The sequence below is a fragment of the Alternaria ventricosa genome (genome assembly GCF_023758065.1).
Source record: "Alternaria ventricosa strain BMP 2768 chromosome Unknown scaffold_17, whole genome shotgun sequence".
NCBI classification, from domain to species: Eukaryota; Fungi; Ascomycota; class Dothideomycetes; order Pleosporales; family Pleosporaceae; genus Alternaria; species Alternaria ventricosa.
In genome coordinates this window covers 646310-662736 of record NW_026055697.1, presented here as the reverse complement: position 1 = coordinate 662736, position 16427 = coordinate 646310, and the positions used below count along the sequence as shown (strand labels likewise).

At 51.8% G+C, this 16427-nt stretch overlaps 2 protein-coding genes across 2 annotated transcripts; one reads left to right on the top strand and one right to left on the bottom strand.

The window, feature by feature from the left end:
* Positions 1–322: 322 nt before the first annotated feature.
* On the bottom strand, positions 323–6843 carry J4E93_008676 (uncharacterized protein; the record flags this gene model as incomplete). Its single annotated transcript, XM_049346574.1, has 2 exons — positions 323–6757; positions 6838–6843. The coding sequence occupies 2 exons, from the start codon at positions 6841–6843 to the stop codon at positions 323–325; spliced, it is 6441 nt and encodes a 2146-aa protein (XP_049196464.1).
* Positions 6844–9445: 2602 nt separating this feature from the next.
* J4E93_008675 (uncharacterized protein) lies at positions 9446–11710 on the top strand (the record flags this gene model as incomplete). The annotated part of the gene is made up of 5 exons (XM_049346573.1): positions 9446–9945; positions 9996–10670; positions 10718–11173; positions 11224–11349; positions 11398–11710. The coding sequence occupies 5 exons, from the start codon at positions 9446–9448 to the stop codon at positions 11708–11710; spliced, it is 2070 nt and encodes a 689-aa protein (XP_049196463.1).
* Between the last annotated feature and the right edge of the window lie 4717 nt (positions 11711–16427).

Here is a 16427-nt window from a genome sequence, read left to right as displayed (position 1 = left end):
CCTACCTGCACAGGGAAGAATCTGATCGGCGTGGTGCAAGATGAGACAAGATGTCAACTTCATTAGACCCAGTAGTGAGTTTCGGATGAAGGGCGGTAGAGTACACATCGCGGACGAGAGGTAGAGATTAGTCTCACGCCAGGAGATCGCATGATCCCAGATTTGAAGTGTGCAGTTGCGCTTCAGCTTGCAAACGATCCCGTAGGATGCTGAGACGCTGTGGTGCGAGGCTTGGAAGACGTGGGGTATCTTTTCGGGGATGGGGATCGAGAAAATGAATAGATCTACTCAAGTTAGCTTCGTCACGATTAACAAGAGGATATTACTTGCATCGGAACCACAGCTCTAGCGCCGTATCGAAGTGATTGAGCGTGGGAAGCTCAGTACGGAACCATTCTGAGGGCGGTTGCGCGTTCGGCATGTCTTCATCGAGCCACAGTCTCCTCCATGTATCTTTGACCACATCGCTTGTCCAGACCTCTTTCCAGTGGCGCGAATCCTGGAAGTATGTGTTCAGATTAACCAAAGCCCGCGTCGCTTGCTTGACGTCTGCTGATGTCATCGTGGTAGCCCGTGCGCCGCGAACGAGAGCAGTCAAGGTAGGAATGAAGTTCGTTTCGATGTCGGATATCGTTGCTGCTTTGACCAGATGGTCGACCTCGCTGTCCAGCTTGTTGGTGAACATCCCATGGTTTGGATGCATGAAGTCCAATCCCCATAATGGTATTACCTTGAGTGACTCAACGTTCTCTTCGGTCTGGTGCTTTGGCAAGCCAAAGTCATTGGCTGATTCGACGACCATGTGCCATTTGATGGTGCGTAAGTTATTGATGAGATCCCGACGACATGCGGAAACTCCACCGCCTTCGTTTGGCCATGTACCGGTATCAACAGCGATGACATGTAGGTTGCGATCAGTGTCGCGTTGCAACGCCTTGGTTCTTGTGAAGATAACGGCATCCCCACCCTGGCCAAAGCTGAACAAATCGCTCATTCGAATGGCTAGTGGCGTCCATGCGCTGATGTCGCTTGTGAGATCTGAGCTCGCCATGATGGCGTCGGCATGCAGCGCCAGATAGTCTTCAGCCTTCACTAGACTACCGCGATCTCTCCGCCTCCAATATGGACGGAGGAGAGCTTCTCTGCGGATCAACTCTTCATCTACCCATCGGATGACAACACCATCAAGATCGTTTCGCTTCTTCCAAGCTTTCCAGAGCTGGGATCGAGCTCTGGAAGTGGAAATCTCTTGTTGTTTGATGTTTGTTCGGAGCATCCGACTGAAGAAACTGGAAGACGGGGACTTGAAGGCTAACAAGGGATTCTCGTCCGCGAAAGTACATCGAGTTGGCTTCTTTAGTACGCCAAGCCAATCATGACGAATCATATCCGGGGTGTCGACTGGGGCGCCGTTAAGCTTTGTGGTAATGGTTGGATGAAACTTGTGGTCATACAGCCATGAGCATTCATATACGTCGGCTCCTTGAACAAAGGTCGCTTCGTGAACGCGAGGAGTGGGTATCCAGCGCTCCATCTTCTCGGCATGGCGAACAGGAGGTGCACACCAGCTGACGTTGGCTGACATATGTGGCAGCACGAATTCGGCGCGAAGAAGTTCGTCGTCATACTTGGCGTTCTTTCGATAGTGATACTTGAAGCGGACCAGATTATCATGGCTGATATAGCTTCCCGACTCGATGTGGCCCTTCCGGTTGTAGATAACCTTGGCACCCTCATCCTGGCCACTGCGACAGGTTCTGCTTAGAGGCACTCTACTCTTCTTGACTTTCGAGATCTTTGTCTTACGCTGAAGTTGCTTCAACGCATACTCGTAGACAAACTCATTGGTCACCACGCCATTCTTGTACTCTTCACGCAACGTGATGCGCATCTCTTCGTCATAGTATGTAACCCGGAGATGGCCCCAAGTAGGCTCTAATTCCAGATCACCCTGATAGAACATCAGTTTGACCCCACCAACTTTGACAGGATGAATGAACGCTGTCTCCGTGTCTCCATAGCTTCGAATGATCAGGCGGTTCTTTTTCTGGACGATCAAACTACCCTTCACTGTTCCGGCAAGACCTGCAATATCTTTGCGCCGATGGTATAAGAAAAACGGTAAAGCAACGGACATTGCAACCCGGCTGTATATCCATAAGCCGGTCAGAACGAAGGTGGCAGACGTGGCTAGTGGACGCGGTGTGTATATCAAGGCTCCGTTCAGCTCGCGCTGGTATTCGGGGTCGGCCATACATGCGAGGAAGAAGAATTTGACCCAAGTCCCAGCAGAGTGGTAGACATAAGCAACCGGCAGACGGACGTATTCAGTAAAGATGCTGAGAACCGAGACAGCCGAGTGATTCAGGACAGGATGATACGCCTCCTGTATGTCCGCGGTCATTTGACGATACTCTTTCTCGGTGAGAGCCTGATCACCTCGGTTCTTGAAGAAGCTGTACTTGACAACCGCTAAGTACGCGCCAAGGTCATATCGCGCAATGCACGACAGGATGGTACACGAGCTTTCCACCGGGACGTTCGCGTTTATCCATGCCATTTCTGTGTTTGTATAGGGTGCGCGGACGCCAACACATCGTCGTAGGAAAAGGCGACGAATCTCGAGAGGAAGATCATCCCATTGACTTTCGCAGTCGAACCCAAGGCACAGGTTCCGCAATAGTCCTCTGCGAAGCGCAGTTTCAAAGCTCAGGGCTTTCGGTCCCACGATGAGCTCCGGCATCGACCGCTTGCTGCATTCTGATATGGCGTAAAAACCACAGTCGCTTTCCCGGCAGGCAAGCATTGATTCTGTAATCTCAGCCTGGTAGTGCGGCATGCCAAACATGGTTTCTGAACAAGCGTGGAGCAATGTCTCGGCAATGATCGCACTGTTGCTGCTCACATTCATCTGCTTTGACCCAAATCCCTTCGCATCCGAAGCGACGTAAAGCGTGAGACGTCCGCCTGTGTAATGCGAGATTGCCCGTAAGTCGCAATCAACCCCAGCCACAGCCTGCATAGGAACGATGAAGACTTTGATGGAATCATTTTTCCACGCCAGAACGATCCGCTGGATGAGGAAGGGCATAGTCGGGAATGCTTGCATGGCAAGCCTAGAGAGGTTTTCGTGGGTGCATGATAGTAGGATAGCGCAAATCTGGTCACCAGGCTGACCATTAGGATGCACGCGAAACCTGTTCTCCTTGGGTGCAGCCCTCAGCTTGCTGCAGTACGCGTGAAGCTCACTTTGACTGAACTCCGCATCACCACCAGTGCCGCTGTAGGCGCGATATCGCTCGTCGATGGCTGAACGATCTTCACTTCGAGACGCGACGCAGCTCAAGCTAGACATCTCGGTCGAGTTAGTGGGCTCCTTGTTCTGCTCGGTGTCTGGTAGTAGGTTCGACATCCAGGTGCGCACGTCGAGCAAATCAGGCATGCCTAGCTTGGCAGTCCGGAACGAGAGAAGAGCTGCCGTCCAGGTTGAGACAGCAAGTGCAATGATCTTGTTGTACATGAAATCTGGTAAGACCGTGATGAGTATGTTGCCAGTTACGAAGCCGAGAATGACTGCTGCCAGGAGTGGCATTAGTGCATGTGGGCCGGAGAAAATCTTGTTGTACTGATAGAGGAGTAGACCAGTATATGCGCCAACATAAGCCAGGAATATGCTGAGACCGACTGCGGAGCCATTGAAAATCCAGATCAGTGCAGCACATATCGCCAGGGCCCAAACATGGACACCGATAAATCGGCATAAGGTGTTCAGGTATAAGTGTCGCCTGAATTTCAGATCGTTGGATTTGGCTTTGTCAATCTGGTGTGCGTCCTTAATCGAGACTGGAGACATTTGCTCAGACATGGTGTGTAAGTGTTGAGCTTTATAGTCAAGTAGTACAGCTCCAATGAGGTAGTATGCAAGACCGAAGCCGACTGAGAGGCGAAGTGTGTCGTTGTCCATGGATGGAATGAATCCGACTAGTTGGTCGCCGCCGCGTACAAGGTCGAGCCATCGATCCATGAGTGCGACGAGGAAGTAGAGTATACCACAGTAGATCTCGTCTCCAGCGGTCCTCCAATGGATGAAGGAGTTGTGAAGGCGAATGCCTTTTTGCGACTGCTGCATACTTTCAAGCGCCACCTGCGTTTCAAGATTCCAGGTTGAGCTGTATGGAATCGGTCGTTTGGTGTCGGTAATGCGTGCATACCAGTCCAGTAAAAACAGCGTAGAGTCCCAGCAACCTGCGAGTTGTCTGACGAAGGTATCATTCGTAGGCTTCTGCCAAAATCGGCGCCCGTTCTCCTTCAAAACTGCGCTGTATAGCGCGGTGCGGCAAAGAGCCAAGATTGCGGGCTCACTCATGCCGTAGAACAAGTCTTTGGCACTAGTCGATGTTTTTGAAGAAGGCGCGTTCAAGTCGAGAACTTTGGATGCGGTATGAGGACCTTTGCTCGATCGATCTGCAGAAGTCCGATTAGTATGTGCGGCTGAAGCGTTAGGTGTGGCACTACCTTTAGGATGCGTACCGCTTGTGACACGCTGCTCCTTGGCCGACCGCTTCACATACCAATCCTTGATGTCAGCATCGTTAAGCGTCTTGATGTTGTGATACCAGGTTACCCATTGCGTCGCAACGTGCCGAGTACCGAGGATCAGCAAGGTGATGAATATGTAGAGAACTCCTGGATAGATGTAGATGTCGTAGTCCTGGATGAAAATGGTCAACAGAGGGGATATCACTAATGTCGGGACTACCATGATGATGACTTTGCGACCATTGAGGAAACTGGACCCGGGAACCTGATATGTGGAGAGGACAGCAAGCACGGTGAGATATGTTGTGAGGCCGAAAAGGTAGAAGACGAACACCGCCCCAAGGCCTGGACCCACGACAGCTGAGATGATGACAAAGCCAAGAAGACAGCCAGCAAGAGTGAATGCTAGACCACCAACCAGACGGGTGAGTACGAACATGTTAGCCGCTGAGAATGCCATGGAGATGAGGTAGTAGGTCCCTCCAATGGATATCCAGGTTCCAATCGCGCCAGAGAGGAGCAATGAGCACATCAATGCCAGTGTAGCATAGTATAGTTGGTCCTCTTTCATGTGCACACTCAGATACAGACCATGGCCAGTCGTAGATAGTAGGATGATGTCAACTAATGCTGGAATCGCAAAGACACTGAGGAAGGTAAAGCGGCGATATGCAGGCATGACGGATGGCTTTTGCTCTGGGTCGATGTCGGTCTGGGCTGCAGCGTAAGCAGAAGCAAACGATGGTGCGTTGAAGATCCACATCGGAGGTTGGTGTTGTTCCTGGTTGTAGTAGTTCCTATGCTTCTCCGATAGCAGTATACCGATATCGCTGGGCTTGATGTCAAAGTACGCCTCGCATCTTGATCCGAGCGCGAATAGCTCTGCAAAAGCTGCGCTTTGATCTGAGTATTGGTTGAACAGGGGATTCCGATCCGACACCTCGATGTACACTTCCTCAAACCCTGCTTTCCTTGCCGCGCAGAAGACGCAGAAAAGCACGAAGTCAGCCGCCGAATCTAAGAATCCCCTGCTGGTAATGTTGTTGACAGCGGAAGTGATGATGTCTAGCCTCCCATGGTCTCGTGACCACAATATATCATCGAGCACCCTTGCCACTTCCCTGAACAGTTCTAGGGCATCACGTCCGTCAAGTGTGGGTAGATGTGAGAGCCGGTACCATTTGAGCTTCGCGTCGACCAGCTGTTCGTCGGTGATGCTACCACTGATGTAGTCCACGTTGCTAAGCTTCTTGAACTGCTGGTACGTAGGTACATCAATCAGCAACTCTTCGCAACGTTTTCGTATGGATGAGAGCAACGAGCAGTCCTCATCCCACTCCGAGTATTGCATGTGTTGCAGATACAAGAGTAGATCAGTCGACGAGAGAAGCTCTAGGTCTTGCTGTAGCCTCTCGGGTAGTCGTTCAGGAGAGAAGGACCCAGCCATGAACTCCGTCAAGCCGTACTCTGCTAAGAAGCACTGGTATCTGGAGAAGCCTAGCCTGCTCAAGTGCGTATGAAGCAGAACAGCATTGAGATCCTGAACCGACTTGGAGATGTACATGATGACGGATTGGGTTCTCTGCTCTAGTTCCCAGACAGCCCAAAACTGAGCACCACCAGGCGTGTGGAATCCAGAGTCGAGCGCAGAGTATACTTGTAGTTGATAGTTGTCCTCCACGTCGTCATTTGTACGAGTTAGTGCGTCTACAAGCTTTGAAATGGCATCTCTTGACGTTGGAAGCAAGTCTAGGAAGTGGCTGCTGCTGTGGCAATAGTCGTGAAGAATCTTGGCGACAGAATGTAGTTGTGCGGTTGATAATCGGCTGAGCAGCTTCAGATCCCGTAGCCGTCGTTGTGATTCAATGACACGCGAAAAGTCTGTCATTGACGCGTCCAATCCAATCGGAAAGCATCCCAAAGAGCCATATGGCGACCCATTGGATGAGCAAGACAGTGGGTCGCTGCTATGCTTCTCCCTTGCCAGTGTCCATTCCAGACCAGAAGATACTGGTGATGTAGGTGTTCGTGCAAGCATTGCTCCGTTCTCGTCGATCTCGGGGTAGTGCACAGTATCGGTACATGTGCTCGACGCATCGTCGTCGCTGTCGTCAGAAGAGTCGGTTGCGTCAAGGCCAGCGAGCGTATCGGCAAGGCGGGGAAAGATGTGTTGTAAAGGGAGGTAATCGTCGATGATACTTGAGAAACCGGGAGCAAGCTGACAAGACTTAGCAGAGACCTACGAATGCCCAGGCCAGGAAGACTTACTGTTCGCGCCATGCGATATCGCTCGTGGACTTCCATGACTCTTCGTTGCTTGAGCCACTGGAAAGCAGCCAAGGGCTCATGACAAGGAACAATCTCGTCGACGTTCGATAGAGCCCGCTGACGCGGAAAGTATGGGATGGCGCCGTGGTAGCTACACCACATATGTGCTCTTCTGACCACAGCGTGCGAGAGTTCGGCATCGTCTTCGATCGTATCCCACATCATCGTTACGAACGACCTCTGACAGGCTTGGGAAACAAAACTTTTGGTTGTAGTCTTCATTTTGTCCATTTCGAAGAAGTCTCGGCGCTCTCCATTCGACTTGATCGTCCCATTGCGGACGATGAAGCCAGCGAACAATGCGACATCGAGTTTCTGAACACCGTCTAGGAAGTCTGGAGCCTCAATTTCCAAGTAGACATCCAGACCGTAGGCAATGAGGAGCTTCGTCAAGCCGTTGAGTAGAGGCACCGATATGCGGTCTCGCCAGCCAGAGACAAGAACGCCTGTGAAGTATCTTCTTTGGTCCGGCTGTCGCAAGGTACGCTGAATAGTCCACGACAGAACATACACCGCTCGCGACATGTCCAGTTCACTATCCATTGTCGCGAATGTGATTATCTGGGCCAGATCAAGTCGTGCGATGATGTGAGGCCCCATTGGAACGCTATCGTCGCCAACAGCTTCCAAGACCCCAGGCTCGCAATAATCCAACACTATAACGTCCCATTGTGAAAGTGTTTGCGCTTCATCGTGTGTGACTGGATTGCTCAGAAGGCCCAGATATACGCCAAACGTCGACGGCTTTGTGGGGAGGGTGTGGGTTTTGCGGATGACGCTCGAACTGTTCGACAACAGGTGGATTCGTTCCTGTACCGATCGTGGTAAGCTGTGATCATTGTCGTCACCCTGCGAGGTTTATAAGCCCTGAGAAGGTATAGCATGCATGCTACGTACCTTCAACAATGTCCGTAGGGAACGGTATGAGTACCAAAGGAAAGCAACAACTCCTACAAGCCCACTGGCACTGATGATGGCAACAAGCGTCCATTCCCACCACTCCTGTAGTAATGGTCCAGTCTCGAAGGCCTGAACGCCCAAGATATCCGGCGAAGGCATCGGTCCTGCCTATGATTTGTTGGGTGTGGCTCAGATATCTCCAGGTGCTGCTCCTCTTCCAGAGAGTACAGTAATAACCATATGGTGATAAAGGCCAGTTAGTAGGCAATGCACGAAGAACTGGTAGAAGGATCCATAGCAGAGACCGTAGTAGCAAGGCGGATATGATGCCCTACTGGAATAGCCAGTGTGAACAGGGTGGAAGAATAGTCACTTGCTCATGGGCAAGCTCATCGGCTACCGAAAGCCAGTTTGACAGACACTAAGATTTTCACCATGGCCTATGTTTGTGCAGTCATGTGTTAGCTGTTGATCTGCGACTCGCGTTAGCATACACGATAGGTGTGAATAATCCACCGCTGCAGGGCCAGCGGCAGTGACTGAGCACGGCCATCCTTCGAGAGTCCTGCAATACGGCTCTTGGCTGCCGCGAATGGCATTGGAGCGGCAGTCATCATTGAGGGACTTGCAGCGCGAAGCCTTCTGACCGGGCATTGGCGAGAGCGATGCCAGGGAACGCTGGCGATTTCTGGGGGCTAGTGCCATCTACCCCGAACAGCGGACTGTTACTGTATTGAGACTAGAACAAAGATGATTTAGATCTTAACGACGAGGCGATGTCAGCGTAGGAGGGTGTCGTGATGACGCGACAAGAGTGGTGGACGGGGGAAGACGTGACGAGGCTGAAATGTCGCGGTTCGGTAGTAAACGTCCGTGCACGCGCATCATCTCTCTTTCAATCACGTTCATCCGGCACCGCCTTTAGCCTAACATCCTCCACACGACGATTTTAATATCCAACCTCATCTATCACGGCACCTTTGTCGGTCTTGTATCCGACGCGCATGCAATGCAATGCACCTGCCGCAGATGAAGTCTGGGACGGTAATTGCTCGCGCAATATGGGCAGGCTGCGGGGATACGCGTGCTTTCGTGGAGCCAGGCTAGACGACACCCAGCGCTTCGTTCACAATATCCTTACACACACTCGCGTCCTTGCGGCCCCAAGGCATTTTGCACCATGGAATTTGGCCGCACTTCTTCCAGCATGCATCGGTTTTTGCCTTTGGGTCCGCTCCAGAACTATCCAGTGGCTTGGTAGGCCAAAGTCACGAGTTGAGCCATGCCCTGAGATCTTCGCAATACATTGGTCTTAAGTGGCAAAGCTCATTACGCTGTGGCTTCTCAAGTACACTGATTTGCCAAGACCCTGGTAGACCATATGGCTTTAACGGCATCTTACGTATGCGAGGCCCTCCAGAGGTACGGCAATGAGTATTCGAAGCATCTGATCGAGCTATCCGCCGCGTCATGTCCTGGATCAAGTTGAATGTCAGGTGGAAGTCCGACTACTGAGGCTAAGAAGGGAGAAAATCGATAGTCTCTTGATCGTTTACTGCATCTGGACCAATATCCTCCGTGTGGCCTATGAGATGATATCTGCCGAGACTTCTTTATTAACTCGTCCAGGTTCCTCAAAAAAAGTTTCGGTAGCAGGCTGTTCACTTCGCGTCTCACGATGGCGGTTTCCACTGCATCATTGCTGCGGGCATGCGCACTCACATGCTTCTGTCTCTTCCTGCAACATGTCTCCGCGTATGTGGGAAGTGCCACAGTATCAAGCACGATCTTGGTTATTGCACGCGATTCGACTTCGGCCATCAACAGCGCTACACTTGGCCTTCAAGGTTACGGCATCCCTTACGAGATCGTCACTGTTCCCCAGGATGGGATCACAAACCTCCCTCTACTCAACTCCTCGGCAACGCATGGCAACTACGGTGGCATTGTCACCGTGAGCGAAGTGGGATACAACTATGGAGACCAGTACTACAGCGCACTTACTAGGCGGCAATGGAACGATCTATATGCTTACCAGACGAACTTTGGCGTACGCATGGTCCGTCTCGATGTTTTCCCTACAGCCGACTTCGGAGTTTCCAGCGTCGGCGGTAACCTGAACGATGAGCCTGTATCATTCACGAATACCACCGGCTTTTCCGCGGCCAATTTGAAGACGTAAGTCTGAGACTCTGCGCGACCTCATGTAATACTGACTATACCAATAGCAAAGTAGACGTGAGCATCGCGAACATATATCATTCTCCTGCGAAGATTGTGAACGCATCAATGGCATGGGAGGTTGCCAAGTTCTCGAGCAGTGGAAGCGCCGCAGTCATCAACCAGATAGGCACTCGGCAACAAATGGTATGGTTTTTGCCATTCGCTCTAGACTGGGCTCCATCGAGCAACGTCCTCCAGCACGCTTGGATAACATGGGTGACAAGAGGCCTTTTCGTCGGTTTCAGAAGGATCTACTTCAGCACGCAGGTGGATGACATGTTTTTGGAGACGCCCATGTACCGACCAGCGGGCGTGAACTATCGCGCCAAGCCTGATGACCTGTCGTTGCACGTCACATGGCAAGCCAGCCTGAACGCGCAGATGCCTGCAGGATCCGAGTTCTTTATAGAGATCGGACACAACGGCAACGGTGATATAGAAGCATCCACGGACACGAGTGAAGGCGAGAGAGTCTGCACCCCAACGAACGCAATCGAATACGCGGATCAAAAGGATGGCGACCCAGAATTCCAGAAGCCCCCTGGTACTGGCACCAATATTTGGCCTTCGACGCCTTCTCAGTATACCTGGAGTCTTGAGTGTGCCGAGATCGACGAGCTACAAAATTGGTTCGCCGACGAAGAACAACGCGACGCCTTTGCGCACATCTCGCATACCTTGTACGTTCCATGCCCCTCCATACTTTGCATTACTGACTCAGGACTAGTTCCCACGCCGATTTGACCAACGCGACCTACTCAGATGCCTCCAAGGAGATCTCGTTCAACCAAGCTTGGCTGAAACAGGTCGGGCTCGATGCTGCTAAACGCTGGAGCGGAAAGGGCATCATCCCGCCTGCAATCACTGGTCTACACAACGCAGATGCCATTAAAGGCTGGATGGATAACGGCATCGTCAATGTCGTAGGAGACAACACCCGCCCGCCTCTTCGCAATCAGCAGAACAGTTTCTGGCCGTTGACGACCAATGTTCAGAACAACGGGTACGCCGGACTCAACGTCATGCCGCGCTGGGCAACGCTCATCTACTACAATTGCGATCTTCCCGCTTGTACACTGCAAGAGTGGATCGATACTTCTGCAGGAAAAGGGACGTTTGACGATCTCATGATCAACTCTCGAGACACTGCAATGCGCAACCTCTTTGGCCTACATTGGGACCCGTGAGTGCAGCTTCATCCGCGTCATTGATTCATATTGATTCTTTATACAGATACATGTTCCATCAGGCCAACATGCGCGTCAATGATGTTCCGTCCACAACCGTCAACGGCAAGAGTGGCCAGTACTCGCTACTCATGACATGGATTGAGGTCATCTCCGCTGAAATGATGCGCCTGTATGTACCCTTGCTTCTCCAGATGAACATCCTACTAACATACTACAGAACAACCTGGCCTTTCAAGACCCTCAAGCACGACGACCTCGCACAACAGTTCATCAACCGCCAAACTCGCGACTTATGCCGACCCAGCTTGACCTGGACTACATCCGCCAACGGCGCCAACATCGAGTCTGTCAACGTGTACACGGCAGGCGGAAACAAATGTGGCACCACCATACCCATCACCGTCCCAGGCGCGGTGGCAAGCACGACGGGCGCGACGAAAGAGCAGTTGGGAAGTGATCCGCTCACGCTATGGGTGACCATGAGCGGCGCAAGTAGGCAGTACAAGTTCTCAAAGGCGATTCCGCTGTAAACACAAGCATCCTTTGGAAGAACATGGCGTCGGTCATTATCGCAATTGTCATTTTCAATGTATATCTTTTAGCTGAAGCTCAGTCAAAATTGTCTTTGTGTTTTTTTCCCTGCATCCAGCATGACCAGTGAACGACTGTGGAGTTTAGGCGGTCATCTATGACCCCTGAGCTAACCCCACATTCGCACGGCCACAACATCAATATGGGTGAATTCCAGACCCAAGCTGGCGGGGCAGCTGCGCCGCACTTCGCTACTTGCGTTTTGCACTATCACCACACCTGCCACGTAGTCACGTCGTCTCCGAAAACAACTCGATCGTGTAATTGCACCATGGCCTTTTGCGGATAGCTGAACTACATAGTGCCTTTTCCCCGTCAACGGACACTGTGTTCAGCTGCCAACTTTTCCAACCGGGAGCGAATTCCTTCGGCACGCCTCACCCGCAATATGACTGCATGAGCGCTACACCAATTACAGTTACCACATGTCTTACATACAACAGTTATATATTGCCTACATATGCAAGGGTAGCGCACGTCACTGCGCCGCTTGCGACGCGTCTTCTCGTGATATTCCCAGGCTATCGAATTATTTTTTGAAGTGTTTGAGGTGTGCCGGGTGTGGGTTATCAACGCGTATGGATCATCAACTTGGTCTTGTTCTAGTGACCAGATCTTTTGTCGCTGTAACCACTGAATCTGGCGTATGATTGAAGATTCTGCGTCGGCGAAGGAAATCCAGCAAATTGGCAAACATCATCTTCTGCATCTAGCAACCGGTCGCACAAAGGCACAATGTACGCGAAACCCAAAGCACGACAGCCATGGTCTCTACGGCGCAAGATCCTCCTTGCCGTCGGCATCGTCCTCTTGATCCTCGCTTTAGGCCTCGGTCTAGGACTAGGCCTCACAATCGGACGCGATAACGACGACGACAACGACAACACCTCGCCCCCAAGCTCCACCCTAACACCCCTCCCCACACCAAACACCACACTCCCATGGACACCATCCGTATCCGATACGTGGCAGATCGTTCTCTCCCACCCACCCGATCTCTCCTCTTCAGACACCAGCACAACGCCCGACGTCAGTATCTTCGATATCGATCTCTTCGATACGCCCACCGAGACGATACGACAACTACACTCTTTAGGCAAGAAAGTGATATGCTATTTCAGCGCAGGCAGCTACGAAGACTGGCGGCCCGACGCGTCGGAGTTTAAAAAGGAAGATCTCGGGCGTGATCTAGACGGGTGGCCTGGGGAGAAATGGTTGGATCTAGACAGTGAGAACGTGAGGAGGATAATGAAAAACAGGGTAGATTTGGCGAAGGAGAAAGGGTGTGATGGTGTTGATCCTGATAACGTTGATGGATACGTAAGTAGATACCCACCTCCATGCCATTCCCCACCGTGTAGTCGTATATATACTAACAACCCCACCAGCAAAACACCAACGACCTCTCCCTCACCCCCTCCACCTCAATCACCTACCTCCAATACCTCTCCTCCCTCACCAACCCCCTAAACCTCACTCTCGGCCTCAAAAACGCCGGCGACATCATCCCCGCCGTCCTGCCCATCGTGCATTTCAGCGTAAACGAGCAATGCGCAAAGTACGGTGAGTGCGCCACCTTCGCCCCTTTCATCGCAGCGGGGAAACCCGTGTTTCATATCGAGTATCCGGATGGGGCGGGGGCGGAACAAGGGTTGGAGGAAGATGTTGTGGGGAGGTATTGTGGTAGAGAGGGGAAGGGGCAGGGGAGCGAGGGGTTTAGTACGGTGTTGAAGAAGATGGAGTTGGATGGGTGGGTGGAGTTTTGTGATAGAAGGGTTGAGGTTACGGATGTGGATGAGGGGGTGGGGGGCCGTGGGTAGAGAAGGGGAGCGGGATGTAGTGGTATAGCTCATGATAATGTCTTTGTTCATCGAAATCTGCCCATTACTTCTCATACCTGATGTTGTGTTTAAGCTCGAGTGCACATGGTTCTGTCTCTGAACCAGCATGCTTAGCTGTATCAAGCTTTGCGACACAACCGGGTTATCGTAGGCTCCTACGCTGAGAACAGCCTGCTCTAATCACATGATACGGTAGTTCCTATACTCACGAGGTCAACGATGGAGGCCCACCCCCGTGACCTGCCTCATGCTGTCTGCTGATACAGCATTCTCTCTGCAGCAACATATCCAAATCGTGATCAAACACTGTACCAACAGCGAACGAGTCAGTCAGACTTCCAAGCGGTATGCCTCCCAGCATTCCCGGGCAGCAAAGCTCTCACGCCTAACTCCATTCTTCCACATCTCCGCTACCCCAGCTCCCATACCCTTCCCTTCTGCTAGCCGTATATCACACAGCACACACAGCCTCGGGCTATGCAACTTGGCTTTAGCCGTCGTAAAAGCTGGAGAACCCCTGCTTACACCGGCTCTTCCTACCGAAGTGATGGTGTGTACGGCCGGGAATCTGACATCGGTGGCGTGTGTTTGAGGCTGACCGGCTCACTGGTGGAATATGGCGTTACCAGCATTTTGCTTGTTTGATACCTCAAGCAGAAAGTATGCATAGTATGCATTCAATCTCGGTACGGGTCGACTTTGCCAAGGTGTAGCTACCGGCCGGTTGAATGCGATTCAATATCCGATGCAGGTGAGGTGGAAAATCTGGGGCGGGTATGTCGTTTGCGGTAGGTATGCTCGGCATATTGAAGCCGTCTAATTTTTCGCCTGCGGTCACTATAGTGAGGCTTCTCGTCGAGTGGGTAAGCTGACTTGTTCGAGCAAGTTGCCGGGTGGGGCAGAGATGTCGGGGCAGAGTGGCGTGTTCATCTAGTTTTAGAGCGCGATCTGGTGCACCGGTCCCGATACAAGATGATGCATTAGTTTCTAGATCTGAACCACGACGTTAGTGGCAGGTGTGTAGGTCCCCAGTCTGCGAGAGGACCACCGCTCGGGGCAGATGCGCGGTATGGCCGGGACGAACGTACATGTCGCATACAATACGAAGTACTTAGATTGACCGTGGATCTCGATGCGTTACGCGGGTCGAAATCGAGGTTATTCGGGTTTGTTGCAGACTTGTTCGTACCAGCGAACCGGAATACACGTCACACGGATCCTTCCCTTGATGCAACCCACCATGGGCGGTACATCCACCGTATCGGCGTGTAATACGAGCCTCTGAGAGTATCGAAAGTCCTTCGTGTGGTTGCGATCACGCCAATTCACTTTCCGTATTCGGTAGTCGGGTCCTGCCGCATATATTGGGATCCACTCTGTGTAACTGAAACATTAGCACGAGGCGAATAGACTCCGCTACGCTGTCTACTGGATGTATATTTTTGACATCCCTACAAGCCAGTATGCGTGGTTTACGAGAGCTCTTAACAATATAGGTAGGTGAGTCCCACATATCGATGTCGTCATTTAGCGAGGCTGATCACGCGCAACGGCGTCGTCTCATAGTGTCATGTTCTCTGCCTGTGAAGGCCTAGCGAACTGGCAGGACGAATGGTTGTAAATAGCCATACTTGTCAAGAGCTATTTTGGATGAGGTTTACTTCGTGTTGTTAACCTCGTGTTGTTTGTGGCGTGATCCGAAAGTTGGCATCTCGCTTCCAGACCCAACCGATCGGATGCGCAACGGATGCGTCCTTCTAATGCAGCTAGCGAAGTTCACGTAAAACGAGAAATCTGCACAGTACTCTGTAAGCGAAGGTTAGAATGATAATGCGGAGAAGCGCGACAGTCCGCGAGGCAGCAGTCATGGCGGCACGACTTCGGCCCTGTGCATCTGTCTAGGGAGCACGTTCACTGCATGTCTTCGCAGAGCCGCCGGTACTTGGTCTCCATCCCGTCGCGAAGTAACTCCGGTGCTCATCCAAGGATGACATATATCAAGGAAAGTGTCAATATCGAGGCCTGGAGCATCGCTTGGAAAGATGCACAAATAGACATGGGCCAACGCGGTACGCAGCAGAGATTGAATTTCGAAATGAAGGCCAAGGTTGAAATAAAGTGTGTATGCAGCTCTAGTGCAGGACGAAAGGCTTGTTTGTTTGATCCGGGGAAACGCGCAGGGGTTGAGTGAGCTAGATCTGCCGCCTAAAGCGGCAAACAGGGGAGCTCTCGGGGTAATATTAGAGCCAACCAGATGTGAATACTTGGTAGTCGAAAATTTGAAGGCGGGTTTTTCGATGATCGTTGCTTGTTTGAAGACGGCATTGTGTAGCTGGGATAATTCCTCGTAAACTTTCCTCGGATTCAACCGACGGAGTGGCGGACCGCTTGTGTTACGGAAGGACTTCTTACATCGCGGACTGCCCTTGACACGCCTCGTCACGGCGCATTAGCCGACTCGCTGTTGAGAAAGCCACGGTAGTACGAAGCAGTCGTGACCAGAAGATCCTTTCCTTCTGCATGCCAGCTTCAATCCGAAAATCAGGGTCACTCAGCCCCAGGTCTATAGACAGTGCAGTCAAGTGATCGAGGCTTGCCGCATAAGTGTTCGTAGGCGATGAAGTAGCTGAGTCTGACACGGAAAGGACAACTGTCGAAGACGTTGGTGTCTTGCGTGGATTTAGCGATCGATGACCTGATATCTACCGTATTCAGCTCCAAGGCTGTGACCCTCAACTCAACAGCGCATCCAAGCCTTCGATAAACACAGGTAGCACACCGTCGAGCTCGGTATAGTTCGAGCTACCTGTCAACC